The sequence below is a fragment of the Equus quagga genome, chromosome 5 (genome assembly GCF_021613505.1).
Source record: "Equus quagga isolate Etosha38 chromosome 5, UCLA_HA_Equagga_1.0, whole genome shotgun sequence".
Classification (NCBI taxonomy): Eukaryota; Metazoa; Chordata; class Mammalia; order Perissodactyla; family Equidae; genus Equus; species Equus quagga.
The window spans coordinates 33,281,424-33,309,411 of record NC_060271.1 but is presented as its reverse complement, the minus strand read 5'-3'; the positions used below and the strand labels follow the sequence as shown (position 1 = coordinate 33,309,411).

Below are 27,988 nucleotides of genomic sequence, written 5' to 3'. Positions count from 1 at the left end.
TTTCTATAAACATCTTCACCAAAAGAAAGCACTCTGAATTGGCCTTTAAAAGTTTGAAATAAATACTTCATACATCATCCTAATTAAGTGTTCTGAATTTTTTCTAAAAGTTACTAAATAAATGCTTATTGAATAAAGAATAAAAATACACTACTACAAATCTAAACATTAACAACATAGGCAAAGGTAACAGCTAAAGAAATTAAACATTCTTCTATTGAACATTCTGCATTCTGTATAGCAACTGAGCAACCACAGAAGGACACAAGGGACAGAGATGCTAATCCTTCACAATCTCCTGAGTGGAAGATTCCCTTGACAGCCAGAATGTGCTTTTAAAAGATAAAAAGGGAACTGTATGAGATAGAAGTTCAATGCTTCCAAGTCTATCAAAGCTTACAGTAAAAAATGATCTCTCAATTCATGCCACCAACTCCCCAGCAATAATAAATCCACATCTTGAAATAATAATGTTGTTTCTTTTTCCTTAAAATAATTACAATTCCATTTACCACAATTACTTATGACAGTCCAATTTCCTATGACTGATTTTATTTTAAATTGGTCCCTATCAGCTGGTTTGTTTTCAACAATGGTACATATAATACTTTGTAAAAATGGCCCTGAAGGGAATATCCCAGAGTTTAAAGAAACACATATTCAAAGTTCTCTAACATTAAAGGACTTGATTATTGTTTCCACTATTTTCTTATCTGAGAAATTCAAAAGCCATTTATAGTTCACATTTAACAACAGAATATCCTTTATATCTTTAAGGCTAATCCTTTTAAAAGACAAAAATGAAGTAAATATATATTAAACAATATTGTAATTGGGTATATGATTTAACATTTAATAAGAAAATCCATATTAAATATTACCAACAAGGAAGCACAACTTTCATAAATGTCATTATTGAGCAGATACCAAGATAAGCAGAAAAACAGATCCACAATTTTTTTTCACTAATTACTCTATTTTATTTTTATTGTTTTTTATTAACGTTATGATAGATTACAACCTTGTAAGATTTCAGTTGTACATTATTGTTAGTCATGTTGTGGGTACACCACTTCCCCTTTTGTGCCCTCCCCCACCCCCCCCCCTTTTCCCTGGTAACCACCGATCAGATCTCCTTGTCAATATATTAACTTCCACCTATGAGTGGAGTCATATAGAGTTCGTCTTTCTCTGACTGGCTTATTTCACTTAACTATACCCTCGAGGTCCATCCACATTGCTGCGAATGGGCCAATTTTGTCTTTTTTTATGGCTGAGTAGTATTCCATTGTGTATATATACCATATCTTCTTTATCCAATCATCAGTTTCTGGGCATGTAGGTTGGTTCCACGTCTTGGCTATTGTAAATAATGCTGCGATGAACAGAGGGGTGCAAGGGACTCTTGGGATTTCTGATTTCAGGTTCTTAGGATAGATACCCAGTAATGGGATGGCTGGGTCATAGGGTACTTCTATTTTTAACTTTTTGAGAAATCTCCACACTGTTTTCCATAGTGGCTGTACCAGTTTGCATTCCCACCAACAGTGTATGGGGTTCCTTTTTCTCCACAACCTCTCCAACATTTGTCGCTCTTGGTTTTGGATGTTTTTGCCAATCTAACGGGTGTAAGGTGATATCTTAGTGTAGTTTTGATTTGCATTTCCCTGATGATTAGCGATGATGAACATCTTTTCATGTGTCTATTGGCCATATTCATATCTTCTTTTGAGAAATGTCTGTTCATGTCCTCTGCCCACTTTTTGATCGGGTTGTTTGGTTTTTGTTGTTAAGCCGTGTGAGTTCTTTGTATATTATGGAGATTAGCCCTTTGTCAGATAAGTGGCTCGTAAATATTTTTTCCCAATTAGTGAGCTGTTTTTTTGTTTCAATCCTGTTTTCCCTTGCCTTGAAGAAGCTCTTTAGTCTGATGAAGTCCCATTTGTTTATTCTTTCATTGTTTCCCACAACTGAGGAGTTATAGTGTCCGAAAAGATTCTTTTGAAACTGATGTCAAAGAGTGTACTGCCTATATTCTCTTCTAGAAGACTAATTGTTTCAGGCCTAATCTTTAGGTCTTTGATCCATTTTGAGTTTATTTTGGTGTGTGGTGAAAAAGAATGGTCAATTTTCAATCTTTTGCATGTGGCTGTCCAGTTTTCCAAGCACCATTTGTTGAAGAGACTTTCTTTTCTCCATTGTAGGCCCTCTGCTCCTTTGTCGAAGATTAGCTGTCCATAGATGTATGGTTTTATCTCTGGGCTTTCAATTCTGTTCCATTGATCTGTGGACCTGTTTTTGTACCAGTACCATGCTGTTTTGATCACTGTAGCTTTGTAGTACGTTTTGAAATCGGGGATTGTGATTCCGCCGGCTTTGTTTTTCTTGCTCAGGATTGCTTTAGCAATTCGCGGTCTTTTGTTGCCCCATATGAATTTTAGGATTCTTTGTTCAATTTCTGTGAAGAATGTTCTTGGGATTCTGATTGGGATAGCATTGAATCTGTAGATTGCTTTAGGTAGTATGGACATTTTAACTATGTTTATTCTTCCAATCCATGTGCATGGAATGTCTTTCCATCTCTTTATGTCGTCGTCAATTTCTTTCAAGAAAGTCTTGTAGTTTTCATTGTATAGATCCTTCACTTCCTTGGTTAAGTTTATCCCAAGGTATTTTATTCTTTTCGTTGCGATTGTGAATGGGATTGAGTTCTTGAGTTCTTTTTCTGTTAGTTCATTGTTAGTGTATAGAAATGCTACTGATGTATGTATGTTGATTTTGTACCCTGCTACTTTGCTGTAGTTGTTGATTATTTCTAATAGTTTTTCTATGGATTCTTTGGGGTTTTCTATATATAAGATCATGTCATCTGCAAACAGTGAGAGTTTTACTTCTTCATTATCTATTTGGATTCCTTTTATTTCTTTTTCCTGCCGAATTGCTCTGGCCAACACCTCCAGTACTATGTTGAATAGGATTGGTGAAAGTGGGCACCCTTGTCTTGTTCCTGTCCTCAGAGGGATGGCTTTCAGTTTTTGTCCATTGAGTATGATGTTGGCTGTGGGTCTGTCACATATGGCCTTTATTATGTTGAGGTACTTTCCTTCTATACCCATTTTATTGAGGGTTTTTATCATAAATGGGTGTTGGATCTTGTCAAATGCTTTCTCTGCATCTATTGAGATGATCATGTGGTTTTTGTTTTTCATTTTGTTGATGTAGTGTATCATGTTGATTGACTTGCGGATGTTGAACCATCCCTGTGTCCCTGGTATAAATCCCACTTGCAGATCCACAATTTTTTAAGATTTTGTCTTTTCCTTTTTGTCCCCAAAGCCCCTGGTACATAGTTGTATATTCTTACTTCTGGGTCCTTCTAGTTATGACATGTGGGATGCCGCCTCAGCATGGCCTGACGAGCAGTGCCATGTCCACACCCAGGATGTGAACCGGCGAAACACTGGGCCACCACAGCGGAGCACGCAAACTTAACCACTCGGCCATGGGGCCGGCCCCAAGACCCACAATTTTTACTAACCAAGATATATGTGAGCTCCACACATATATAATGCTAAAAGAAGGTACTTCAAGATGGAAGGGTAGATAAAATGTTAATAAGATATCTGTCCTTTTAACACACAATGTATAAAGTAACAATTGAGCTATCTCTCTATACCGAGAATTAGGACCAGAGTGCAACACAGCAGCCCTACAAGGGAAAGTGGGTCTGGACTAGAGCAAGAAATCTTATCAGTGAGGATTCTTTAGACAGGTTCAAAGGATCTTTGGACTCTCTTAACTGCAGTAGAAGGCTGTATGTTGCTTTTACATTCACTGTTCTGCAACGTAGATCCGTAAGCTTTCATCAGATAATCAAGTCCTGATCCCAAAAAAGTTGAATATTGCTTTTTACCATATTTGTTGAGAGTTCAACAAAAAGGTAGCTTCCCACACAGTAAAATGTAGTACTTTACATGAGCTGTAAAGTCAAATAGACCTGTATTCAAATTACATAACTTCTCTAAGCCCCAATTCCTTATTTGTAAATGAAGACTGCTGTAAGGATTAAACAGTATAATGTATGTACAGCACTTGGCACAGTGCCTGGGGCACAGTAATCACTCACACTTCCTGATGTCAAAACTTACTACAAAGCTACGGTGATCAAAACAGTGCAGTATTTGCATCAAGACAGACATACAGACCAACAGGATAGGACAGAAAGCCCAGAACTAAACACTTGCATATATGGTCAAATGATTTTCAACTAGGGTGTCAAGACCATTCAATGGGAAAAAGACAGTCTTTTCAACAAATGGTGCTAGGAAAACCGGATGTACACACGCAAAAGAATTACTTAACAAATATACAAAAATTAACTTAAAATGGATCAAAGACCTAAATATAAGACCTAAAACAATAAAACTCTTAGAAGATAACACAGGAGAAACCTTCATGGCACTGGATTTGGCAACCATTTCTTGGGTTTGATACCAAAGGAACTGGTAACAAAAGAAAAAACAGATTAACTTGTACCTTATGAAAATGAAAAAGTTTTGTGCATCAAAAAAGATACTATCAACAGAGTAAAAGGCAACCCACAGAATGGGAGAAAATATTTGCAAACCATCTATCTGATAAGGGATTCATATTCAAAATATATAGAGAACTCCTAAAACTCAATAACAAAAGAAAATAAACAAGTCGATTCAAAACTGGGCAAAGAACGTGAATAGACATTTCTCCAAGGAAGAGACATGAATGCCAAGAACCACAGGAAAAGACGCTCGACACCACTAATCATTACAGAAACGCAAAGCCAAACTACAATGAAAATACCACCTCACACGCATTAGAATGGCTACTACCAAAAAAAAAGAAAATACAAGTCTTGGAGAGGATGTGGAGAAAGTGGAACATTTGTGCACTGTTGGTGGGAGTGTAAAATGGTACAGGCACTGTGAAACAAAATGGTGATTCCTCAAAAAACTAAAAATAGAATTACCATATGATCCAGCAATTCCACTTCTGGGCATACACCCAAAATAACAGAAAGCCGATCTCAAAGAGATATCTGTACACCCATGTTCATACCAGCATTATTCACAGTAACTAAAATGTGGAAGCAGCCCAAAGGTCCATCGATGAAGAATGGATAAGCAAAGTCTGCTGTAGACACACAGTGGAATATTATTTGGCCTTAAAAAGAAAGGAAATTCTGACACACATGACAACATGGATGAACACTGAGGACATTATGCTAAGTGAAATAAGCCAGTCACAAAAAGACTAATACTGTATGATGCCACATATATGAGGTACTTACAGTAGTCAAAAACAGGAAGACATGAAACAAAGTGATGGTTTCCAGGGACCGAGGGTTTGGGAAAATGAGGAGTTGTTTAAAAGGTACAGAGTTTCAGTTTTCTAAGATGAAAGGAGTTCTGGGGGAGGATCGTGAAGGTGGCTGCACAACAAAATGAATGTATTTAGTGCCACTTAACTGTGCACTTAAAAATGACTAAGATGGCAAATTTTATGTTATGTGTATTTTGCCACAAGAAAAAAACAGAAAATAGCTAAATCCGATTTTTCTCTTTTATTTAAATGGCAAATACAAAAATCTGGATTTCTAGCTATAGTCAAATATCATTCAGCAATGTTACTGGAGAAAAGTGACAATAATAATTTTAAAACTAAAATCTTCTTACAACCAAATCCTTTCTACCACAACAAACAGGAAAATTTCATTCTTTTTCTGTACCCAATAATTCAAAAATATTAAACAGGGAAAAAAATTAAAAGGCTAAGAAAAAAGTACTAAAAATTCCTAATTATTATGTTCCTACAACTGAGAAATGAGTACATAATTAAACCTTTGCTAATTTAATAAACAAAATATGACATCATTATTTTATCAATGTTAAACATTGTTCCACAGTCACTTAACCTACTAATTTCCTCTTTTGTGAACTGTGAAACAGCACCTTTGACCTATCAAATCAGCAAAGATGTTTGAAAATGGGAAGACCTAAAACTATCAAGACACAATGAAATGGACACACTCCTATGCAGCTAGCAGCAATGTAAGCTGCCATAAGTGTACAATGTAAAAAATATTAAGTATCTTTAAAGTGTGTGCATTTTAACCTAGTAAGGCTGCTGTTGAGAATCTTAGCCTAAAGAAGTAATCCTATTTAAATAGAGAAAAATATATATACACACATATGTATGAATATATATTTCATATCTGTATATGTATATATCACACTTACTTAAAATTGAACATAGGGGCTGGCCCCGTGGCCGAGTGGTTAAGTTCCCGTGCTCTGCTTCAGCAGCCCAGCATTTCATCAGTTCAGATCCTAGGCACAGACATGAGACTGCTCATTGAGCCATGCTGGGGTGGCATCCCAAATGCCACAACTAGAAGGACCCACAACTAAAAGTATACAACTAAGTACCAGGGGGCTTTGGAGAGAAAAAGGAAAAATAAAATCTTAAAAAAAAAAAAAAAAATGAAAATAAATAAGAGGGAATCTGGGGCAAGCCCCACAGCCGAGTGATTAAGTTCACACACTTTGCTTCAGCAGCCTGGGGTTCACTGGTTCAGATCCTGGGCATGGACCTACACACCGCTCATCAAGCCATGCTGTGGCGGCATCCCACACAGAAGAACTAGAATGACTTACAACAAGGATATACAACTATGTACCGGGACTTTGGAGAGGTAAAGAACAAAAAAAGGAGGAAGATTGGCGAACAGACGTTAGCTCAGGGCCAATTATCCTCACCAAAAGTCATTAAAAAAAATAGAAGAAGAAGAAGAGACAATCTTTAAGTCAAAAACTCGCTTGTAAATTTACTTATTATGTAAATTATGGCTCACTTCAATGACATGCTACTTAAACTGTTAATATAATGTTTATAAATGTTAGTAATAACATGGGAAATTATTTACAATAAGATGTTGTATTAAAAAAGAAACCTACATGAGGCTAGCCCACTGGCGCCAGTGGTTAAGTTCGAGTGGCCCAGGGTTTGTGGGTTTGGATCCCAAGCACAGACCTACACCACTCATCATGCCATGTTGTGGTGGCAAGCGACATACAAAATAGACAAAGACTGGAACAGATGTTAGCTGAGGGACAATCTTCCTCACCAAAAAAAAAAGAAAAAAGAAAATTACCAAATTGTATAATCATTATGATTTACACTGTTTAGTGAAAACCAAACTCTATTGTTAGGGGGAGAAAATAATATATGAAACGTGATTACAACAGCTCTATATCTTAAGCCTAACGTTTACTTTGTCTTCTAAGAACAAACTACTGATAAATGCAACAAGCATTAATCTCAAAACAATTAACCTGAGTACAAAAAGAATAAGAAAACAAAGTACCTACTGAACAACTCCTTGTCCTATTATGATTTTTATATAAAAGTCTAGAAAATGTAAATAAATCCAATGACAGAAAGCAGACCAATGGTGGGGGGAAGGTTGAAAAGAAAGATTACAAAGAAGCATGAGGAAACTTTTGGGAATGGTGCATGTTAATTTTCTTGATTATGATGAAGATTTTCATGGATATACACATGTTAAAATTTACCAAATTATGCACTTTAAATAACACACTTTATTCAAATCATAGGTACTATATATACTGTATATCAAACATACTTCAAAAAGCTGTTTTTGTTGTTTTTTTTTTTTGAGGAAGATTAGCCCTGAGCTAACTGCTGCCAATCCTCCTCTTTTTGCTGAGGAAGACTGGCCCTGAGCTAACATCGGTGCCCATCTTCCTCTACTTTATACATGGGACGCCTGCCACAGCATGGCTTGCCAAGCAGTGCCACGTCTGCACCCAGGATCCGAACCGGCGAACCTCGGGCCGCGGAAGCAGAACATGCGCACTTAACTGCTGCACCACCGGGCCAGCCCCCCAAAAAACTGTTTTTAAAAATAAAGTAGAAAAAAGCAAATCATCAGTTCCACTGGTGTATTTATCATTGGGGGAAAAATGGATTGTTATTCTCTGCTGGATTATAGGACAATTAAGTAGATTTACATCTGGCTGGACACCATTGCTTAAGGAGAGCTGATGAACCCATGCAAAATTTTGTCTCTGTGCAGGGGTCTCCACTGACACATCGGCCTACTCAATACTTATCAGCGACTTGGGAAAAGACATAAAAGCAGGATTTTCTAGTTAGATGACAAAGAGCTATAGGATGACAGAAGCAAGACTTCATAAGGTATTAGCTGGCAAAAAAGGATCATGAAATGTTATGGTATAAGGAGTAATTTATTCAAATTAAATAATTTATTTACAGAAATTTTTCATAAGTAGTTAATAAGACAACACTTCCATTCCCCCAGAATATAAATTACTGCTTCTTGTAGTAAAGTCATTATTCCAGAAAATTTTTTATTAAGGTTATCTCCATAATTATATTAAAAATAGTAATAAAATCTAACTTCTCTACATAAAATATGTAAGCCAAAAATATACAACACGGTAAAATTTCATACTCTGTGTTTGAGAAGCACAACAATAAGAGAGTTATCAATGAATACATTTCAAATTAGCTCATGTCTCTTTAGTTTTGCCTTTTCTGTCTGCTATATAATGTATACTGCTATTAATAGAGTTTAAAAACCACTGGCTTTATTCTTTTTTTGTTCTATGATCAAACATTCTAATGTAATTATGGTTAATGAGGAATAATGACAAAAGCATCCCTCTCATCCCCGACAGAGGTTGCAAGGAGAAATTTATATAAACCAGGCTAAAATAAATAAATAGATAATAACCAGGCTCAATATGTAACATGAAGGAGTTATAAAACGTGAGCCCTCCTCCTGATATTGCTTTGATCATCACCAGGGAACCCATCTAAGACAGGTGACATAAGGGCAGAAAGCCTACATACCAGACAGAAAGAAGTAAAATCTTTGACTGCACAATTTTTTAAAGACTGGCCAAGAGTCTCTCTGCCTTTCAAGGAATTCAACCAATTCAATTAAAGTGACATATGGGCACCATATGCTGAGGCAGGAAGAGGTGAACTGAGGATTAGCCTTTATTTTATGACACAGAATTTATGCTAATGGACCTAGACACTAGAGGAATAATGACCAATACATAATCTTGGGGCTGAGAAAAAGGGGAACTAAAAATGTCCAAGCACCTGGTCAATCACTGTCCTGCTCATTCAGCTAACGTGCACAACATTGTGAAAGTGGGGCCGAGACTTATATTACTAAGAACGGAAACAACTGATCAAAAACTGGAAATTATCATGCTTTAGGTAATTTATTACTATCTAAAGTCCTTTGTCCTTCCAGAATAGGCACGATATATCACTGACACACCTACTTTTTTAATTGACTGAAGGACTACATATATGGCAGCAGCTTTTTTTTTTTTAAAGGAAGATTAGCCCTGAGCTAACATCCGCTGCCAATCCTCCTCTTTTTGCTAAGGAAGACTGGCCCTGAACTAACATCCGTGCCCATCTTCCTCTACTTTATATGTGGGATGCCTACCACAGCATGGCATGCCAAGCAGTGCCATGTCCACACCCGGGATCCAAACTGGCAGACCCTGGGCTGCTGAAGCGGAATGTGCGCGCTTAACCACTGCACCACCAGGTCAGGCCCTGGCAGTAGCTTTAAATAGTACAAGTCAAATTTGGTCTAACTGAAAAATAAAGTGAAAAACTTAGATTCAAAACATTTCATGTAAACTGCGTAGCAGGCACTGTGCTGCCAGGAGATCATCAGAGGAGACGATTTTGATGATCTCCTCTCCAAACTACTAAGTTCACAAAGTCACATGTCCTCAGTTATAGGGCATCTTAATAAAATGCCTACAGTTTAACTCAGTAATTGCATTTCTAGCTAGTTATTCTACAAAAGTAATACAAAAGACATAAAAGGTTTTAAATTCAAATTAGTTATTTCTAATAGGAAAAACTGGAAACAACCTAATGCTTAACTCTTCACCAAAATAAGGTTTACATGTATTAATTTATCTCAACAAAAACTCTGTTTTCACCCAGTGTTCATCTCCATAAATAGTACCATGTTCACTCAGTCGCTCAAGCCAAGATCCATGATATCATCCTTTACTCTTCTCTCTCTCACATCCCACATCCAAGCTATCATCACATCCTACTGACTCTACTCTCAAAATATATACCAAATCCCACCACTCATCTCTTTTACTGCTATCACCTTAGGGCAAGCCACCATCATCTTTTGCTGTTATCACTACAGTAACCTCTTAACTGGTCTCCTTGCTTCTGCTTCACTACCACAACCAACTGCCCTCAACACAATCTACTCTCTCTATAGAGGCCGCAGTGGGAAATTCAGATCTACTGCTCTTAAGTGTCCAATGGCTTTCCATCACATCTACATTAAAATCCAAAATCTTTACCATGGTCTATGATTTCCCCCATAATCTGATGCTCCAGATACTTTTCTGAATTCTGTCTCCAACCTCTCTCCACTCCAGCTGCACTGGCTTCCTTGCAATTCTAAGACTACATTAAGCATGTTGCTATCTCTAAGCCTTCACACTGCTGTTTTTCTACCATAAATGCTCTTTCCCTAGAAATCTGCAGGCTCATTCCCTCACTTCTTAGGTTTCTACTTAAATGCCACTTTTTCAGATAGAAATTACCTGAGAGCCCTAGCTAAAGTAGGACATCCAGTCATTCTCTATCCCTTTATCATGCCTCATTTTCATCAAGGAATTTATTACTACCCCATACTATATTACATATATTATTTGTTTACTATCTTTCTATCTCACAAAAAGGTAATCTCCATAAGGACCGAGTATCTGGCTTACTTATTACTATATTCCCAACACCTACAACAGTATCTGACACACATTAAAAGATTAAGAAATATCTGTCAAATGTTGAGTGAATATTAAATTCTTTTAACAACACAATATACGATTTACTATTTAAGAAATGTTTTCGAGTAACATAAGAAGTGCTAAAACTATAAGTGTCAAATTAGAATAAAGTATCTTATACAGAGCCTACAACAAAGAAAAACGACAAAAACCATACCAAAAAATGGTTATAGCAGGTGCCTCTAGAAATCACTCAAGATTACTAGAAATTTTCGTTTTCTTCTTTTACCTATCTTAATTTTGAAAATAGTAATTCAATGATGAAGGTAAGTGTTATAATTAGAAAAAAATTATATTTTAAGAGTTATTCCTGACAAAAACTATGCTGCCCTTAAGCTCAGTACTATTAAAACAAAAAAAGAAAAACATAACTCTGGCCTAGAAGTTGGTGCCAGAAAAAAGTTAAAAGTTATTTTTCAATGTAAATTGAAGGTTCCCAATTACTAGGGTGAACAGATAAATTAACTGGATACATTTTAAGAGTTAAAGGGGACTCAAAAAGTAATTGACAGGTGTTTAGTTGACCTACATTAGGAGTAAACAGACTTGTTTCGGGCAAACCAGGAAAAATAATCCTCCTACCCATTACCTGCATGATAAAGTTCTCTCTCTTTAGGACAACCTTAAAACCTCCAAAACCCATCTATCTCGTCTCTGCTTCTGCTACAAAACCTAGCACACATTCCAGATGGGACTGACTCCTGGCCATTTCATTAACCATACCTCTGAATCTTCACTTCCTAGCCTTTTCTTCCCTTCCCTGCCTAGAGAACTTCTGTATTTCCAGCTTAGTGTCACTTCCTAATGAAACTATTTTTTCCTTTCCCATATAATAGCACATTCACATCTCCAAACAAATGTTCTTAACCTGGGGCCTACAAATGGCCTGATGGACATCTGTAAAATTCCGAAATTATACGTCAACACTAGGTATATGCTCTTTTTTGAGGAGAAACTATTGTGACTATTTTCAGGTCCTAAAAGTAATTAATACTCCAAAAGGATAAGAATCATTGCTTTATCATATCACTTTAGATTACAATTATCTTTTTGCTCACCTCTCACTACACTGTGAGTTCCTCTAAAGCACCCTGTCTATTCCTAGGAATAAACGGTAATGATGAACTGAAATATTAAAGAGATGTGTCTGACTCCCCTAAATTCCCTTAAGCTCACTGTAAGACAAAGTGAGATCCGCTTCTAATTTTCTTACCTTCATCCTCTTAACTTTTAAACTTCCCTTCATTTATGAATTTGAATCAATCATTTAACATAAAAAATTAAATTTTCTCCCATTAAAACCAACATTCCCTTTTCCAAACTTTCTGCATTTTTTGTATGTAATCAGAGAGGGGGAAAAGTACAATAACTTTTTAAAATAAAATTTTAAGAAAAAATATCCAAAAAAATTAAAACCCAGTGTCCTAAAAGAAATCATGATACAAGGCCAGAGGGGCATATGTATGGAAAGAGGAAAAAGAAGACAGGTGTAGAAGCCTATCTATCTTAATATGTTTTTTTCATCTCCATTTCTTAAACTAAGATGATAGGGGAAAAGGCCTACTCACCTTATGATATTACATACATCTAACTTTATTCGGGATTTTATTGAACTTTTTGCCAAAAACCTATCACGTGCTGATCAAACAATGCCTGTAATATCAAAGGCTTATGAGCAAAACCAGAGAGACAATATGACAAACAACCTCGAGGTACTCACCGTGCTGTACACTGCCGACACAGTAGGAGTGAAGATTCGATCCTCAAGAGGCTGCTGCACAGGTCCTCTGGGAATTCTAGAAGAGCGAGTTAAGGATAAGAGAACTCAAAAATGGTTTGCTTTAGCAGTAAGAGAAAATTACCACCACCAAATTCTGTCCACTACCCAAGCTATGTCACCCAACTAGTGTCACCCAACTCACTTCTCCACAGAAACTGGAAAACAAAGCATTTCCAATTTCCTAATGTGATTAGATCAACCTCTCCAAAAGTGATTCCCATGATAAACATTCCATGGAAACTCAAAACAAATAAAATTACACAACAAACCTCCAAACTTTGCACCCATCAGAATAGACCACCTTTACTTTCTAGAGAAAAAGCCTAAGAATTTTAAGAAGGATATTCAGGAAGTTAAGACTAATTCATCAATGTAGAAACTACTGACAAAGGCCCAGTCTGTTCTGCTAACTACACAGGAATGGTGAATACAATTGTTTCCTTGTTTTTCTATTTTAGCTGCTACTTTTGCCTGTATCCGTGCACCAACTCCTCATTTTTAAAAACAGGTTCTCCAGCATAATTTAGTTTGAAATATTTCAGCACGTTGTCAGGACATTCTGTTAAAAGACAATAGTCTATCATTTTATTCAGCCTGAAAACTGAAAGATGTAAGCTCCTCTACCTGGTAAGGTGATATTTTACCTCTTTAAGAATGACAACCACAAGACTGGCATCAAAAGATTAACAGCAATTATCTCTGGATGGTAGGATTAATTAACTGCATTAAGTGCGTTGTCTACAAAAAGCATAAATTATTTGCACAATTTAAACATATTTTTCAAAGAATGCTATAGGGGGCTGGTCCCGTGGCCCAGTGGTTAAGTTTGTGCGCTCGCTTTAGCGGCCCAGGGTTTTGCCAATTCAGAGCCTGGGCATGGACATGGCACTCCTCATCAGGCCACGCTGAGGCAGTGTCCCACATGCCACAACCAGAGGCATTCACAACTAAAATATACAACTATGAACTTGGGGGATTTTGGGAGAAAAAGCAAGAAAAAAAAAAGATTGGCAACAATTGTTAGCTCAGGTGCCAATCTTTAAAAAACAAAAAAGAATGCTATAAATGTAGTAATCCCAAAATGAGACAGAATCCTTCCTTCAACCTAACAAATATTTTCTCTCTCTCACATCATGTTCCTTCCTAATTCAGTGAAACAGTATGGAAGACAAAGTGACAGCTGCAAATAATAATTTTATATAAACAACCACAAGTTGCAAAAGTCTGAATCATTAAAAGTAAAATTCTTTTTTTTTTTTTTAAAGATTGCCACCTGAGCTAACATCTGTTGCCAACCTTTTTTCCTTCTCTCCAAAGCTCCCCCAGTACATAGTTGCATATTCCAGGTGCAGGTCTTTCTGGTTCTGCTCTGTGGGACGCTGCCCAAGCCTGGCCTGATGAGCAGTGCTAAGTCTGTAACAGCTAGATCCTAAGTTAACACGAGGGCAGCCATCTTAGGGACAGAAGCCATATTGTAACCATGACCCTGACTCACTAGTAAATGTGCATCCATTCTAGCCTGCACATAACCTAGATGCTTAAGCACCTCTTGCTTTTACAAAATACATAAGCTGCTAGTTCTATGACTCTTGCTTCCGTATATCTCCCAGCTGTGATAAGACAACTTTGTTCCCTGAGTTCCCCAGGAACATGACAACCTCCAGAAAGAAAAACTCGGCATTGGTACCCATCACGAAGGACAGAAGAAAGAGATAATGTAGGGACACTAGTCCACCATCTTCTGGTTCTGCTGGCTAATCGTATACACTTGCCTTTCTCAACCACCGGTTTGTTTGCAGTTGATTGGCACTGGATTGTGGCGAGCAGAACAAGCCCCTTTTTGCTGTTACAGGTCCACGCCCAGGATCCAAACCAGAAAAACCCTGGGCCGCTGAAGCAGAGCACGGAACTTAACCACTTGGTCACAGGGCAGGCCCCAAAAGTAAAATTCTTTATATTCAAGTAGCAACAGTTTACTTGAGGTGGGAGAGGGAAAACAAAACCAAAAAAACCTATGCTTTATTCACTCAAAATTAGTAACACTGTACCAGTCTCTAGGCAGTTCTTCAACTAGTAACCTCAGACAACAACGGCTTTCAATGTGTTGCCATTGTCCCCTTCACACAAAGAACTGACTTAAAATACCGCACTGAGAAACACATTTCATAAAGGAACTGCTTCATCCAAACAAATTACAGATGCTTGCAATGTAGAAAACATACGCCTAACAAGTTACAGGACAAAAGTCATTCATATTAGCTTGTCACTTCTTTCAGAATGAAGATTACCCTTGGCTGAAATAAAACTTTCTTTTAATTATAGTTATGCATTGTGGTCACATGAGTGGTGGAAAATATGAGGCCATTCTTTCTTCTGCAAAGTCAACTGTTACTGCTTTTTCTAACTAGGGTTGATTCTCACTGTGCAAGATTAAGTTCTCAAATAAGTTATCAGTACCATGCCCCAAAAGCTGAGCCACATCACTTAACCTTACAAGGGAAAGTTAGGGCTCCTAATTTTGGTTAGTTACTTTATTACCTAACAATATTACTATAATACAAGATTTCTAAAGAGACAATCATATATTTGGCCAATAGTCCAGTAACAAACATTTTTTTTCCTTGGCCACAGACGAAGAATGTTGATTTCATTTATTTCATTCTCTGTAAATTACCAAGAGAATATTATGGACTGATAAATTAACTGTTTCCTAAAAAACCTTTGGATAAAAAATAATTATTTCAAAACAAAAACATAGCTCTATACAACGGAAACTGAAAACAGAAGTCAGGAGATCTGAAACTAAAGTGCACTGCAAGCCTAATCACGCTGTCTTCACCAAACCATTTTATACTATCTCCTGTAAACTGAGGCTCAGCAAGATGAAGCAATTTGCCCAAGTTAACAGGCTGTAAGTTAAGTGGCCAGGCCAGGTCTCTCTGTATTCTGAAGACCATGCTCTTCCTATTACATTAATGCATCCAAGGGCGGAATACTTTATAGCACAGTTAAAAAAACTGTATCACAACCTGATCAAAAATATGGTTGCCCCATCTACAGGACAGAACTAAATTAGTAGTTCACCTCATAAAACAGTCAATGGAGTGTCACTCTAAAACTTCCTTAAAAAGTCCCAAATTCTTGGCCCAAGCTGAATCATGTGCCCAATGGCAAATGAACACTCCCTACTATAGGCTGGGCAGGTAATACACGAAATCAGGGAGCTTACTTTAGGGAGCAACTTTCTCCTTTAATTCCTAGAGGTGATGGTTGCACATCTTCATAAATATTCCAAAAACCACTGAAGTGTACACTTGAAAAGTGTGAGTTTTATGGTATGTGAATTATATCTCAATTAAATAAATAACTTGATATTTTAGTAATCTGCAACCAGGCTGGTTAGCCCTCCTTTCCAGTAAAAAAGCTTGGATAAATCAGTATGAGATAGGCACTGCTAGACATTTTCTCCAGAAACAGGTGAATTCAAAGAAATGACATGTATGAAAAGCTCTTAGACTATCACCTACTTCCTTCTAATTCTGCCTGCCATTAAGCTTAGTACCAGCTTTCACCAAGGTCTGTATCTTCAGCATAAATCACTAGACGCTTATTTCCCTTTGAGCTGTAGGTAACAAATAAACAGCTTCTCATAGTACCACTTAAAATTCTAATTCATTCAACGAGCTGTGTAATATGCATGTGCAGTACTCCAGAACACGCTGTTTTGTCTTGTAAATACAGTAGCATACCCACTTGACACTTCTGTGGTTCAAATTGCTATGATTTAAATGATATCATTACGAAATAAAAGCAAAATCATTAGCAAGATTAGACAGATGGTATGTAATAATTCAATTAAGACTAAGCAGAAATATAAATGCAAAAACTTTCTAATTCCTCACTTTCTTTTTCTAATAGAAAATTAACAAAAGATAATTTTCAGAAATAAATAAAATGTGACAGCTAAACAGTATTAAAGCACAATAGACCCTAAATTGATTATTTAAGTACTCACTACATACTCTCCACATTAAACGTCAATTAAGCAGATAAAAAATTTCAGAGACCAAATTTCATCAGAGAAATTCAAGAATCTACCAGGAGATTAGATCATAATTTGAATGTTTCCTACTTAAACCATGAAGGTAAGAGGGGATCAATAATTTTTTAAGTAGATGTTTACCGAAATTTCATGAATGATGAACTCTCATTGGGATGAAGCTACTTGATCTATGGCAATTGTATCTGACCCTGGGTTTGACTCATAATCAGTATCTCCTCAAAAAGTAGATTTTGACAAATCAGAAAACAAGTAATGAAAATCAACAGAACTCTTCCTCCAGTTTGCTGAAAAACTAACATTCCTTTACAACTCCCCAATGAATGTTGCCAAACTTTGCCCCACTCCACTACAAGAAAAGCTGCTATCCTGATACTCAGCATAAAGTGATAGTGATAGTCTCAAGTTATCATTGCCTCAATGAAAGGGAAAGCAAAGGTACAAATCCCATTGCACAAATACTGCTTTAGAGAAGACACAAGCAAACTGATTTCAGGAGATGAAAATAAATAAATGAAAACGATCTTTTTCTGCATCATTTCTTACTTAAGTTTTAAAGCAATATGGTAATATCACTCAATTTATGCTTTCTCCACCTTCTCCTTCTTTGCTTGTTTTGATAATGAAAAAGGAAGAAAACTTGTACTGTATAACATATAAGAATAAGGGCAAAATTTCTAAACTATACCCTATTTCACAAAGACACTCCGCATGATTTCTCAAAAGCATTGTTTCAAATACAGGTGCTTTGGAAATAGCTATATACCCTTTAACATTAGTTCTGACCCCTAAGGGATATGTCTTTCAAAAATTAAAGAAATCCAATTTAAATAAACCAGCATATTTTGAAAATAACCCTGATAAAAGAAAATTTAACCTAGTTTTAAAAAGGAAATGCACTAGTCAAAACTGAAAAAACATGGTCTACATAATTTTTAATTCTTAAAAAAGAAAATTCTGTGTCACTGTTTATTATACAGAAAATTATCCAGGGGCCAGCCCTGTGGCCAATTGGTTAAGTTTGCACGCTCCACTTCAGCGGCCCAGGGTTTCACCAGTTCAGATCCTGGGCGCGGACGTGGCACCACTCATCAGGCCATGCTGAGGTGGCGTCCCACATAGCATAACTAGAAGGAACTACAACTAGAATATACAACTAGGTACTGGGGCTCTTTGGGGAGAAGAAAAAAAAATGATCCAGATTAATTCAGGATGCTTTTAAAACAACATTTTAGGAGTCTAAAATTCTATTTTTGAGATCTGCTCCATACAGAAACTGATTAACTGACTAGTTATAGAAAGTGAATTTAAAAACTAACCCTCTCCTGCTGGGACAACTGGCTAGACACGTGCAAAAGAATAATGTTGGATGCTTACCTCACAGCATATACAAAAACTAACTCAAAATGGATCAAGAACCGAAATGTAGAGGCTAAAACTAGAAACATCTAGAAGTAAACATAGGGATAAATCCACAACCTCATATTTTGCAATGGATTGTTAGTATATGACACCAAAAGCACAAGTAACAAAAGAAAAAAATAGATCAACTGAACTTCAACAAAAGTAACACCGTCAAGAAACTGAAAAGACAACCCCACAGAGTGGGGAGCATATGCTTCAATCCTGTCTGATAAGAGACTTGTGTCTAGAATATATAAAGAACTCTTAACAGCTCAATAATAAAAACAAAAATAACTCAATTCTTTAAATGGGCAAAGGATCTGAATAGAAATTTCTCCAAAGAAGAAATACAAATGGCCAAAAGTGCACATGAAAACATGCTCCATATAATTAGTCAAAAGCCAAATCAAAAGCACAATGAGATACTACTTCATACGCACTAGGATGGATAATCAAAAAGCGAGTATTGGCAAGGATGTGGAGAAATCGGAATCCTTACACGCCGCTGGCAGGAATGTGAAATAGTGCAGCCACTTTGAAAAACAGTCTGACAGTTCCTCAAAAGTTTAAACATTGAGTTACCATATGACCCAGCAATTTCACTCTTAGGTATATACCCAAGAGAAATGAAAATATATGTCCTCACAAAACCCGTACATGAGTATTTATATATATGCAGCATTATTCATAACAACCAAAGGTGGAAACAACTCAATTGTCCATCAACTGATGAATAGAACCATATGTAAAACGTGGTATATGGATACAATGGAATTTTATTCGGCAATAAAAAGGAATGAAGTACTAATACACGCTACAACATGGATAAACACCGAAAACATGCTACATGAAAGAAGTCAGTGACATAAGACCACGTATTATACGATTTGATTTTTACAAAATGTTCAGAATAGGCTGAACAGAAAGAAATAGAACAGAAAGACTAGTGGTTGCTTAGGACTAGGCGGAATGGAGAGAGAGGGAGCTGACAGCTAAGAGGTATGGGGTTACTTTTGGAGGTCATGAAAATGTTCTAAAATTGACTGTGGTAATGGTGGCACATAGCTATGAATGCACAAAAAACAACGGCATTGAACACTTTAAATGAGGAAATCGATGGTATGCATATTTTATCAGAATAGTTTTTTTTAAAAATTAACCCTTTCCTACACTGGGAAAAGCTTCATAAAAGGGCTAGATGTCCTACTAGGGACTGTATGATCAAATTCTAGAATGGAGACGTCAGCTGGTCAACCTCAGCTAACTTCTACTTACCCGGGTGGCACCAAAGAGAGAGCCCATCTCAAACTCAAGTATAAAACTACACTGATAAGATCAATGCATGTTATTATGAAAGATGAAACAGACAGGACTGAACTAGGGTTTAAGGCGACCAAGTGTTGACATCAAGCATGTAAAATGTTCCACAAAGCAGAACATCCTGAATGACCCTACCCAACAACTACAGAAATCTCAGAGGTCATAACTTCAGTAACTGTGCATGGACAAAAGCAAAACAGAAACTGTATTCTCAAACCTAAATGCTACAACATATCTACTCATGCTTTAACTTTGGAGCCTATACCAGAATGTGTTAGAAAAAGATTCCAGTGTTCTGAGGAAAACAAAATTTTCTCCATTGCTCTGTTCATCTTTTCCCACTGATAGCGCAGGGAAATAAAACTAGCCAATTTTAATCTTGTTTCAATTCAATTTAATTTTGGGCTGTTAATTCAGGTCCAAAATCCCATACTGGAATTCAGAATTTTTCCAATGTTAGAAAGTTAATATAGTCGTTATTCTGTATATTATAAAACACCCCCAGCAGGGTATAAGGCAGCACCCTTTAATTAAACATATTAATATCTCTACTACAAAACTTATGAATATTCAAACTTCTTTCTGTCCAGAGTTTCTGCCAATTTACCAGAAAAAAATGAGCTTTCCAAGCCCTTTGGATTTTGGAACTGCAAACCTATACCTTCTTTCCCATTGAGTCTCTAAAAGTCTCTGGAAATCACCATTTGAATGTAAACAACTAGGAACCATCATAATGCATTTTTACAAATCCAGAAACATTAGTCTCAAAGTGCTTAGTCAGAAAAACCTTTCTTCTGGGACCGGCCCGGTGGCGCAGTGGTTAAGTTTGCAGGTTCCGCTTCAGCGGCCCAGGGTTCACTGGTTCGGATCCCGGGTGCGGACATGGCACTGCTTGGCAAGCCATGCTGTGGTAGGCGTCCCACATAAAAATAGAGGAAGATGGGCACAGATGTTAGCTCAGGACCAGTCTTCCTCAGCAAAAAGAGGAGGATTAGCGGTGGTTAGCTCAGGGCTGATCTTCCTCAAAACAAAAAATAAATAAAAAATAAAACTTACAAAAAAGAAAAACCCTTCTTCTGGCTCTGGTTTTCCTCTAACTCAGAACACAACTCACCACATACAGCAAATTGATAGTCACATTTAAGTTTACGCAGAAACATACTCTGCTTAGAGTATCTAAAAAAGAAAAAAAAAGAACTATATTGCCAAAGAAAATGGCTGCCGACCATGCTGTTAATACTTCTACCCATAACAAAAATGTAAGACTCTCTGTGAGACAAAATGATATACACATGAAGAAAGAACGATATACTCACAAATTTCAAACCTAGTTTTTAGTTCTCAAACGTTTTTAATTCTAAGAAAGACTAACATTTAATAGTGTTTACTAACATCCAATTCAGATTTTACAATTAATCCATTATGATAAACCAAAGGCAGAAGGCAACAAAGTAGCCCTTTTCCTTCAAAAACGCCCACCTTGAAGAAATTTCATTAATGATAAAGTGCAGTTAGCAATTTCATTTGTGTCCTACATCTGAATCACTCAAATGACCTTGGATAATAACCAAATAATAAAATATGCTGCTATACCAGATTCTTCTGGATACAGATCCAGGTAACAACAGGTGGGGAACACACATTTGACAGATTTTGAAACATATCCTTCAAAAAAAGAACTGAAAGAGCTAGCCATTCACATAAGTCAACCTTTGCTGGATATTCTACTACTGGCTACAAGTTTTTATGGGTGTAACTCTGAGCTCTGGAAAATTTTCAAGGCCTTGATATTTACCTGAATTGGCAGAGCATTTCAGAAATGTACTATGAACATGAGAGCATAACTGCAACTTTCTGAAATTCCAGCAGTAGAATTTAGCAAAGAACCATGACAAGTTGGGGAAGATGAATTACAAGTGTTTAAAATGGTAAATTTTAGGTTATGGATATGTTACCACAATGAAAAAAATTAAATTCTACAATAAATAACAAAAGAACTCTGACTATAGAAGAGCTAGAGGAGATTTTCTTGATTCCTGTAGGTTTGGCATTACTAATCTGTACAAATTGTTTGGGGATTCTATCAACAAATCTAGCTCTTTCTGATTTTGTAACCCCTTTCTGAGGTGGAAAGAGTGAGGATCGTCTTTTCATCCCCATGGTGCAGCGCCAAGCTGACGCAGACAATGGTGATCATCTAGACCTGCGTGTAATGCAGCCATTTTCAACATATGTCCCTAAGAAAGGGGCACGCAATCTCCCACCTCATCCCCACGTGCTAAGTCCTCTACCTCAAGGAGGCAACCAAAAAGTAACGTGGAATCCTCCCTGCTCACTAACTATGCCTCAACTTTTTAAAACCCTGTTTTAAGAGGACTATAGAAAAGTTATAAAGAACTCAAGAAAATGGTGAATGTGATTCATTTCATTTCATCTAGAGGATGAGTGAATGGTGACTCTAAAGACAGACTTACAATAGAGAAAGGGTGAAAACAAAAAGGAAATAAGACCCATCTCCCCTTTAAGAGACCAAAATCCTACTTTCCTGCCTATGAGCAGCTTCTCCACAGAATTCCCTAACATTTTGTGTTTCAGAGGCTGTGGAGTCAGACAATCTTGGGTTCCGTTCCTAGCTTTAGCCCTTAGTACACTGTGTGTAGTCATAGTTAACCTCTAAGCAGCTTCCTCGATTGTAAAATGGTAACAGTAACACATTCATAAACTGCTCTGAGGATTAACAAAGTCATTGGACCAAATACTCTCTGCATAATGCCTGACGCTAGACATTCATTCCCTGTTAACTCCCTCTTCTGGCCCCCAAATTAGAAGTGATATGATATAAACATGGCCAGGAAAGTGATACTAAAAGAATAAATGCAAGGAGTTGGCTTATAAACTAGTAACCTCATTCATTCATTCTTTTCAAACATTTTATGAGTAGCTACAAAGTAGTAAATAAGATAGACAAAGGTGCTTACATTCTACTGGGGGCAGACAGACCAAAACTCAGTAACCAAATCAGGTAATTGAAATGATGAATATGGCATGAGGAAAATAAACAGAATAGTATGAGAGGTGAATACCATTCCAGATAAGGCAGAAGAGATAACATCTAAATTGAGATCTGAAGGATGCAAATAATCCACCCTACAAAGAGCAAGGGAAAAAGCATTCCCAGAAGGGAGGGATCGAACACAAAGGTCAGAGGTGGTAAAGGGCTGTGTTCAAATATCAGGAGACTAGAGCGAAGGGAGCAGTATGTAGGGAGTGATAATCACAGTTTGGAAACTTAAGCAGAGCTACATCATTCAAAGCTGTGTGGGGATTGGTAAACAATATGAAATCTAAGATGAATGGACAACAATGGCAGACATTAAAGGGGGGGTACGACATTGAACAGTATTCTTTAAAGACTACTCTGACTATTTACAAAAAATGAATTGGAGAAAGGTAGGAGAGGAAATAAAAGAAGATTAATTCAGAGACTACAGCAGTTGTCTAAAAAAGAAATGACTGTGGCCTGGAAGAGAGTGCGATACTACAATAAATGGAGAGAAAAGGCCGAGTTTAAACAGTAAAATCAAACGGATTTGCTATAGCATAAGAGCAGAGGGGTGAAGGAAAGGAATAATCAAAGAATGGCTTACAAATGTTTTATCCTGAGCAGCTGGTAGAGAGCAATACTAGTATTTCCCAAAACCGGAAGGAACAAGTTGAAGTGGGGGTGAAGAAGAAATCAAGAAGTCTGAAATGCCTACTGGAAATCCAGGAGGAGATGTAAATACACAAAGTGAATATAGGAGTATGCAATTCAGGCTAAAAATCTGATCGGAAGACACAAAAACTTGAAAGTCATCAACATAAAAATAGTATTTAAATTCAAGAAAAAGAAAAAAGGCAAATGACCACAGCCCTGAGTGAGACAAAGGAGCAATAAGGACCTTGCCCAGAAGTGGCCACTGAGGTAGGAAGAAAACCAAAAGAGGCAGCTGTGCGGGGGTAGCCAAGGACCACATCACTAATCAGGGAAGTGAATACTGCGTCCGTAACACTCTCTTTACACTGCAGCTGCTGACACACCAGGACAAAGGTAGCTAACTTGCAAGCTCTCCAGAAAGCCCTGAGAATGAAAAGTTTCAGACCAAACAGGCTGCTATACTCCAGCCAACGTGCTTCAAGACTCCCCTCAGCATTAAAAATCTACATACATATATGAATAAATGGAAACTATCTCCTAGAATTGAAATAATACATTTAAGGCATTTAACAGTGTCTGGCATACGGCAAATTTGAATTACTGTTAGCTACCATGGTGGTAAGAGATAATCTGAGTTCTGAGGCTCCAGAGCAGAGTACTCCACAGGAGAGCTATACGCTTAATCGGGTTTCTCAAATGTATGAAGTTTTATTAATGAAACAAGTGATACCACTAGTGTAAGTATTATTACAACTATACATAGAAATTAGAAGGATTTTTTTTTTTAAGGAAGAGGGGACTGATCAATATTTTCCTACTGCAGAGGAAAGGGAATTGGATAAAAGCTGACTTATGCTCAATTTTATTTAGTTACATAAAGTTATAAGTTATTTGCGTTTCTCAGACTTAGGTCTTAAGTGTCAAGGTTCACTCTGACTCCTAAAGTAGGTAGATAGATATGTAGAGAAAAAGTTAACACAATCCTTAAAGGCAGATAAAAAGAGCAAATGAATAAGGCAAATCAAAGCCGCCACCCAGGCCAAACACCAAATCCCAAGAGTATAAAACTTCTAATTAAAAGTCACAAAACCGGAGAATAATTTTACTTCTCCCCACAAATATAAAAACATGGCTCAGGCATTCCTATTATTTAATCACATAGAGCATCACGTAAAGAGATGCAATCCTAGGAGAAAGAACAAAGAAAACCTGACCACCTGCTATTTAAGAAACTCTCTCTTAGGTACTAAGCATGCCTCAGGTCTAAAACAACCCCAGGAATATAGAACAGACGGACACTCAACTCTGTTACTCAGAAATGATTTCCTAGTTTACACATACACATTATCTACTTTAACACCCATACAAATACATATAACTCCTTCTATCTTTATTTCACTGGTCATTACTGGAGATTACTGGAGAGTGGAGGAAGCAGAAAAAGGTTGATATATCTGGCTGTCAATTTTATTACTCTATTACAGTCCAAAGTTTATTATGGCGAATATTTCATTTTATTATGAATTTATGAATATAAAAGCTTAAATACAAGTACAAATGTAAATTCATAAATATATTAAAGAAACAAATTTTTATCTTTTTCTTAAAACTGCAAGGGTGGGGGCTGGGCCGGTGGCACAGCAGTTAAGTTCGCACGTTCTGCTTCAGTAGCCTGGGGTTCACCGGTTCGGATCTCGGGTGCGGACACGGCACTGCTTGTCAGGCCATGCTGTGGTAGGCATCCCACATATAAAGTAGAGGAAGATGGGCATGGATGATAGCTCAGGGCCAGTCTTCCTCAGCAAAAAGAGGAGGATGGCCAGCAGTTAGCTCAAGGCTGATCTTCCTCCAAAAAAAAAAAAAAAAAAAAACCCAAAAAACTGCAAGGGTGGGGACCGGCCCCATCGCTGAGTGGTTAAGTTTGCACACTCGACTTCAGCAGCTCAGGGTTTTGCAGGTTCGGATCCTGGGCATGGACATGGCACCGCTCATTAAGCCATGCTGAGGCAGCGTCCCACGTAGCACAACCAAAGAGTCCTACAGCTAGAATAAACGACTATGTACTGGGGGGCTTTGGGGAGAAGAAGAAAAAAAAGATGGGCAACAGACATTAGTCCAGATGCCAATCTTTAAAAGAAAAAAAACACCTGCAAGGCTTTTATTCTCTTATTTTGTTCCAGCTCTGGTCATGGTGGAGTTTGTTTTTCCATTATTTATTTAGGCCTTTATTCCACCACGGATTTGAGGTAGCTTATTAAAAAAAACTTACGTAGATAATATTTAAATGAAAGTAAATAAGCAAATATGACAAAGACTTATAGCAGGCTAAAGCTCTCACTATATTGCAAAAATTAGGCCATTAATTTGGCTCTGAGCTTCCTGATGGCTAGAGTGAAAAGAGAAATATCAGTTATATAGTTCCCAGTTGTCTGTGTGGTGTTTTTTTGTTTTGTTTTGTTTTTTGAGGAAGATTAGCCCTGAGCTAACATCTGCTGCCAATCCTCCTCTTTTTGCTGAGGAAGACTGGCCCTGAGCAAACATCCATGCCCATCTTCCTCTACTTTATATGTGGGATGCCTGCCACAGCATGGCTTGCCAAGCAGTGCCATGTCCGCACCCGGGATCCAAACCTACAAACCCTGGGCTGCTTAACCCTTAAGCCCTTAACCACTGCACCATTGGGCGGCCCCTATAGTTCCCAGTTTTTAATATAAGGAGCAGGGGGGAATTTGCATGTAAAAACTCCTCCAGGAAATAATACTAATTTTAAGAATTAACACAACACTGAAATGAAAGTGTATGGCCCATTTCAGACCATAACAAATTTTAAAGTAGAAACTTTGAAGTAAAACATAAAGGTATCACAAGCATAATAATAACCTATATATATATTTTTTTTTTTTTAATTTCTTAAAATGATAATTTGATGACGAAGCAGGTCGATTCACATTCAAAAATCCACTCAATTCTCTGTACGGGACCCTTATTTGAAGATCCAAATGCTATAATCCAGCACAGATTTTAGAGTAACTTTTACAAAATATTATTCACTACCATAGCTAGTATACATTTTTGTTTCTTTCTTACTGTCTACATCCATCTATGCCAAAACATTTGACTTTTTCTCTCAAACTAGAAAAAGCATAAAACACAAATACAGGAAGAATAAAATACAACTGCTTTGCCTAAGGCTGGCACTTCGAATCAATCTTACTATCTTTCTAGAATAAAGCTTCAGGGCAAGAGCTTTCAGGTTCCCACTAAGTCAGGTAATGAAAATTTAACTTTATAGGCAATAAACTCCTTAATCTGTCATTAAATGTAACACAAGATATATTTGGGGACAAAATTAACTATTTGGGTTACTTTTAGACTGTGTTGCACATCCCTATGTCCTGACAAACAAGTGACATACTAAGAAAGGCATGGACTTTGGAGCTCTCAAAGACCAGAATCTGAATCCCAACTTCTTCATTTACTAGCTAGATTATCTTGGGGAAAATAATCTCCTCAAATCTGTTTCCTCATCTATACTCTATGGGAATGCTGGAAAGATTTACCAAAATAAAGCTTGTGATATGCTTGGCACGTAGTAGGCAATATTTCTGTTCCTGATATCTGTTTCTGATCGTGATTTTCCTTTCTCTGGACTATTCAGATGACAAGGCATTTCAGGTCTCCCAGATTCCTACCAATTCGCTAACATCACCAAGAACTCTCCTACTTCATTCTTTAGAGCTTAGAAAAGCCAGAATGAAAGATGTGGTGAGGAAAAGTAGATCTTTGGGAGCATCTGACAAATATCGTGAGAGATGAAGAGAGAAGCTGAAAAGAATGCAATCTGTTCCCTAACTGACAAAATTCTGAAAGATACTGATTGATCTTTGCCACTTTGCACAGTGAGCATTTACAGAACATTTATTCACCTCTTCAAAGAATTTCTCTCTGCTATGAAACTTGTGAATTCCGACAACTGTTCTCCCTAAAGTGAGCAGCTTATCAGATCAACTTAGTTCTCAGCTTAAAGTACTTTACATGGAAGAGAGTCAGACAGAGAAAACTGCTTTTCTTATTTATATCTGAACTAGTGTAATTAGCCAAATTAATTCACCCAAATGTCACATGCCAGAAGTCAGATTACTGAAGATACTTGTTCCCAACATGTCAGCTATCAAGGAGACTTATGGGGGAAATCAATACTTTTATTAGCAAAACTCATCTCCAAAGTCCCACGCCCACTTAAAATTTAAGTAAATCTAATTTTTCCCCGAAAGAAAATGATCTGATGAATATACATGGCAATATAAAATACCAACCACTACTGCTCAGAAAATGTAATTCTCTTCCTTCCTTCCTTCTGTAGTCATCATTTCTTAATAATATCAAAGTACACTGAAACATTTTATAATCACTCCATCTACTAGCAAATTCACAGCAAGAGCTGCAAAGCATTCTACAAGTCCATCTCACAGCACTCAGAGCCACCCAAGAGAACAGAACCCCCCCAGCCATACTTAATGAACAAATAAGATGACATAAGTCTGTTTTTAATCACGAAGCAAAAAACATGGATTATCTTTAGATTTTTGTTAAAATAATACCAACAAAGACAATACAAAGTTGTAATTACATCATTATCAACTACTTTCAATATTCAATAAAAATGTCCTGACAAAGAAACAAAATCCTACAAACTTACTGCAACTCTAAACGTAATCTCTTACAAGATAGACCCATGTGAAGTCAGTGTTCTCTTATTTGGTGATTCTGAGGTATGGAAATAACTACAGGCA

The 27,988-nt window shown here is 37.1% G+C and overlaps 1 protein-coding gene across 15 annotated transcripts in view; it reads right to left on the bottom strand.

Moving 5' to 3' along the window:
* EIF4G3 (eukaryotic translation initiation factor 4 gamma 3) overlaps window positions 1-27,988 on the bottom strand; it is a 314,955-nt gene that overhangs the window by 221,314 nt on the left and 65,653 nt on the right. For all 15 annotated transcript variants that reach the window (XM_046660843.1, XM_046660844.1, XM_046660849.1 and 12 more), the window contains exon 2: window positions 12,655-12,730. In XM_046660843.1, the coding sequence (XP_046516799.1) occupies window positions 12,655-12,730 (76 nt within the window). The remainder of the gene's footprint in view (window positions 1-12,654; window positions 12,731-27,988) is intronic.